Here is a 5,509-nt window from a genome sequence, read left to right on the forward strand (position 1 = left end):
AAGTTGGAGGACTCTCAGTTCTGATTTTAAAGCATACAACTTTGCTACAGTGGTAAAAACAGAATAGAGCTGATATGAGTACAAATAGATTGACCAATGGAACAGAATCAAGAACTCAGAAATAGACCCTCACATCTACAATGAGGTGATTTTGACAAGGCTGTTAAGCCCACCCAGCTGGGTCAGAAAGTATTCAGCAAATCATGCTGGGAGAACTGGATATCCATATCCAAAAGAAAGAAAGAACACCCTTATCTCACACCTTATACAAATTAACTCAAAATGGATCAAGGACCTAAATATAAAAGCAACAACCATGAAACTCCTAGGAGAAAATGTAGGAAAACATATTCAAGATCTTGTGATAGGCAAAAGTTTTTAAACCTGACACCCAAAGAATGAGCAACAAAAGAGAAAATAGATAATGGGATTTCCTCAAATTTCAAAACTTTTGCACCTCTAAGGAGTTTGTCAAAAGGGTGAAAAGGCAGCCAACTATAGGGGAGAAAATATTTTGCAATCACATATCTGATAAGGGTTTAATATCCTTGATATATAAGGAGATCATACAAGTCAACAATAAAAGGATATACTATCTGATGAGAAACTGGGCAAAAGACTTGAAAAGACAATGTCTAAAGAAAAGACATAAAAATGGTGAAGAAACACATGAAAAAATGATCAACATCATTAACAATTAAGGAAATGCAAATCAAAATTACAATGAGATATCAGTTCACACCTGTTAGACTGAGCACTAATAAAAAGTCAGAAAACTATAAATGTTGGAGAGGATGTGGAAAGATAGGAACACTTATTCACTTTTGCTGGGATTGTAGAATGATACAGCCACTGTGTAGGACTGTTTGCCAGTTCCTAAGGAAGTTCAATATAGACATGCCATGGGACACAGTCAATACCATTGCTAGGCCTATACCTAGAAGAACTGAGAGCTGTGACATAATTAGACATCTGCACACTGATATTCAAAGCAGCATTAGTCACAATAGCCAAAAGTTGGAAACAACTCAGGAGTCCATCAAATGATGAATGAATAAAAAAGTTGTGTATACACATGACATAATATTATGCAGTGATAAAAAGAAATGAAGTTGTGAAACATATGACAACATAGATGAACTTGTAGGACATTATGTTAAGTCAGACATAAAAGGACAAATACTCTGTTATTGCCCTATTATAAACTGAATATACAATGTGAAATATAAATATATTATGTGAAATATGAATATGGGGAAAATTGCATATATAAGACCATTTTTCTTTGATGCTGAACAAATTAGGTTAATACTACTTAATGTTAATAATATCAGACAAAAACAAAACAAAACAAAACACACATATTAAGTGAAGAAGACCAGACACAGAGTACAACAGATTGTATGATTCCATTTATATAAAATGTAAATACAAATCAATTCATTAAGATGGAATTTGATTAGTGATTATGTAAGGCTGGGGAAGGAATGGTAAGGGTTTGGAGTCTTTCATTTAAGAGTAATAAAATTGTTCTAAAGCTTTTGACATGATGAATACACAACATTGTGATTATACTAAAAGCCATTGATTATATACTTTGGGTAGATCATATGATATGTGAATATATCTCAGTAAAACTGCTTAATAAACAAAAAGAAAAAAAAAACCCCTAAAGTATAGGAATTAGCAATGATAAACAGCTAGAAGACAAAACCAGCAAGGATAAAATTCATATTGCCTAAACATTTGGTAGAAACTAGAAAATTTCTACATTAGTAATTATTAATGTTATCTTAGAAATTATCTAAATTGTCAATTTCTAGGCCATGTGTTAGTTTAACCAGGGCTCTATGACAAACAGCATGCGATAAATTGGCTAATTTGACAATAATTTATGTTCTCATGATTTTGGGTGCTAGAAGTTCAAAACGAAAATCTTTTTTTAAATTTTTTTGTCTTTATTTTTTTAATGGCACCTTCAAAAAATATGAGGTCCTCATATACCCTCACCCCCCTCCCCCCACTCCTCCCCCCATAACAACAACCTTCTCAATCATCATGAGACATTCATTGCATTTGGTGAATACATCTCTGAGCACCGCTGCACCTCATGGTCAATGGTCTACACCATAGCCCACACTCTCTCACAGTCCACCCAGTGGGCCATGGGAGGACATACAATGTCTGGTAACTGTCCCTGCAGCACCACCCAGGACAACTCCAACCCCTGAAAATGCCCCCACATCACATTTCTTCCTCCCACTCCCTACCCCCAGCAGCCACCATGGCCACTTTCTCCACACCAATGCCACATTTTCTTCAATTACTAATCACAATAGTTCATGAATAGAATATCAGTAAGTCCACTCCAATCATACTCTATTCCTCCATCCTGTGGATCTTAGAATGGTTGTGTTCACTCCACATCTATATCAAGAGGGGGCTTAGATTCCAGATAGATGCTGGATGCAATTCTCCTACTTTCAGTTGCAGGCACTCTTGGCTCCCTGGTGTGGTGGTTGACCTTCTTCATCTCCATGTTACCTGAGTGGGGTAAGTTCAATAAACCAGAGTGCAGGAGTTGCAAGTCTGTTGAGGCTCAGGGCCGAATCTTGACAGACCATATCTTCTTCTGTACTCTGTATCATTCTTTTATCTCCTAGCAATTTGAGAGTTACTTAAACTTTATCTGCCTTTGTCACATGGTGATCAGCCTTATTTTCTTTCTTCTTCTGCTTTCTTTCTTATACTGACCTCTGGCCTTTTTTACTGACTGAATCCAAATTTCTCTACTTATGAGGACACCAGTCATGTGGATTGAGGCCCATCTTGATTCAATTTGAATACATCTAAATAGTAACTTTGAAGATCCTATTCAGAAAGGTGTCCATTATTTAACTAATAACATTTCCAATGTCTTATCTGCAAATGGGTTCACACCCACAGGAACATGGACTAAGACCTGGAGATATCGTTAAGAAGGAAAAGATTCAATCCCCAACTCAGATTAAGGAATTTTACAGGGATCAATTATTGCCTGTATTCTCAAGGGAAAAATGTTCCAACACCTTATTCTAGAATAGATTTGCTATGATTTTATTCAAAAATGTTCCTTTCAAACTATATTTATTCCCACATGTTTGTTTGAGGTTTTATAGCCTAAATTCCAATCGGAAATTTTATGGAAGGTAAGAAAATGAATCAAGATTAACTTACATTTGGGTACTCAAGCTCTATGTCTGTAACCACTCATTAACAATTAACCAAAACCTTCAACCTCCTGTGATCTCCATAACATTTCTAGGGGCTCCAAAATGGCATAGGGTAGGAGTGGGTAGGGGGGTTCATTTTCCCGTCATTTTATGCTCTAAATTATAACTTGGGTTTTGTTTACTGCTCACTATTTTATCTCCTAAAAGTTCTGTCCTTTTCAAGCTGGATACCCAAAAATGTGACCAGAGGTCTTCCTCCTTCATTCCTTCATTCAAAAATAAATAAAATAGGAGCAATGGATCTCACAAGAACAGTAGATTTGAAATTAGGAACCTAAAGTTTATTGGTGGTTATTTCCTTTAGAAACTGGGTAACTTTCAATTAATCAATAATATCTCTGGGTTTCACTTTTCTATCCAGCATCAAACATAGGTTTACCAACTATTATGGATATTTTGGGGGGTAAATAATATAAGAACACTTTTCAACAATTCTAGGGCATCATGATAACAACTGCAATGGTCATTATCCTTGATTGTCCTTACGGAATCTTCACTCTCTGTAAACACTGGCATTTGAAGGAGACATTCTCTTGCTTAATAGAGGGAGGAACCTGGAAGTGGTGACATATCATTTGATAAACACTTCCAATGGCATATTCCAACTGTCCCATGAGGGTATAACCCTGGTGTTTCTTTAGCTAATCATTGCAGAACCATTCATCTTCCCCCAGAGGAAAAAAGCAGAAAATTCACACTGACAACAGAAACAGATATAATAAATTCCTTCCTTAATGTTATTCTTAGCAAGGAAAAAAGTGAGAGGGAAAAAATTTGGATAAATGGTGAGGAAAGAAAGAATACTGACTCTAATGAAAGTGGAAATAAATTATTGAAAGAAAGCTCAAATAACTTATGGCATAAGAACAGGAGAAGAAAACAGACAACAAATATGTTATAATAAACACACTGAAATTCCTTGTCCTGAAACTACATGCACAAGAAATCCAATTTATAATGAAAACTTTTTCCTACTCAAGGTTTTTCCTAGGGCAAGTTTGACATCTTTGTTCCTCAAGCTGTAGACTAAGGGGTTCATTAAGGGAACCACATTGGTGTAAAAGACAGAAGAGATTTTTCCATCATTCATAGACCTGGCTGAAGATGGTTGGAAATAAGCAAAGGCACTTGATCCAAAGAATAGAGAAACAGCTATTATGTGGGAACTGCAGGTGTGGAAGGCTTTGATCCTGCCCTCAGTGGAACTGATATGGAGGATGCTGGAGAGAACAAAACCATAGGAGGTAAAGATTGTGAAACTGGGCACAACAATATTGATGCTCCCCACAATGAACACTACCAGCTCATTGATGTACGTACTGGTACAGGAGAGCTGAAGCACAGGGAGGATGTCACAGAAATAGTGGTTGATTGTGTTGGCATCACAGAAGGTCAGTCTTAGCATGCATCCTGTGTGGGCCATTGCACTAGAAAATGCCATCAAGTATGAGCCAAAAATAAGGTTGGAGCATACTTTAGGTGACATGGCAATATTATACAAGAGTGGATTGCAGATGGCCACATAGCGATCATAGGCCATTGATGTCAGCACATAGCAATCAGAGATGGCAAAAAAACAGAGGAAGTAGAGTTGGGCCATGCACCCCTGGTAGGAGATAATATTTTTCTTTGATAAAAAGCTGATCAGCATTTTAGGTGTGAAAACAGAAGAATAACATAAATCTATGAAGGACAAATTAAAGAGGAAAAAATACATGGGGGTGTGAAGGTGGGAATTAAGCCCAATTAGAAATATCATACCCAAGTTTCCCAGCATGGTGAACATATACATTGCTAAAAATAGGAAGAAACAGGGGATTTGAAGAGCTGGGTGATCTGTTAAACCCACCAGAATGAATCCACTCACAAAAGAATCATTTCCAGGAGCCATTCTGCTCTGTGGCATCTGTGGGAATAAGAGAGAAGGTTTACAGTACAGGCCTACAAGATCCACCACAATATCTCTTCAAGTAGCAGGCCTTTCAAAGGGAGTGTCTAGGAATAGTTCAACTTGACTCATAGACTCTGACTACTTATCTGATACCAAGGGACACATATTTCCCAGTATTAGAATCTTTAAATCAAAATATGATAAAGAATACCTACAAATTACCCCACAGAGTGAAGGCCAGTGCTGCCATATAAAAATATGACCACTGGAAAAACCAAGGGATACAAGAGTAGGAAGATGGGCCAGGTCAGAATTCTTACCTCTCATTTCATCATCCCTTTCTTTA

The 5,509-nt window shown here is 36.9% G+C and overlaps 1 protein-coding gene across 1 annotated transcript; it reads right to left on the reverse strand.

Moving 5' to 3' along the window:
• Positions 1-4,224: 4,224 nt before the first annotated feature.
• LOC101418023 (olfactory receptor 8B3-like) lies at positions 4,225-5,163 on the reverse strand. The gene has a single exon (XM_012527171.3). The coding sequence runs from the start codon at positions 5,161-5,163 to the stop codon at positions 4,225-4,227; it is 939 nt and encodes a 312-aa protein (XP_012382625.3).
• Between the last annotated feature and the right edge of the window lie 346 nt (positions 5,164-5,509).

Source organism: Dasypus novemcinctus, chromosome 27 (assembly GCF_030445035.2).
Source record: "Dasypus novemcinctus isolate mDasNov1 chromosome 27, mDasNov1.1.hap2, whole genome shotgun sequence".
Taxonomy (NCBI): Eukaryota; Metazoa; Chordata; class Mammalia; order Cingulata; family Dasypodidae; genus Dasypus; species Dasypus novemcinctus.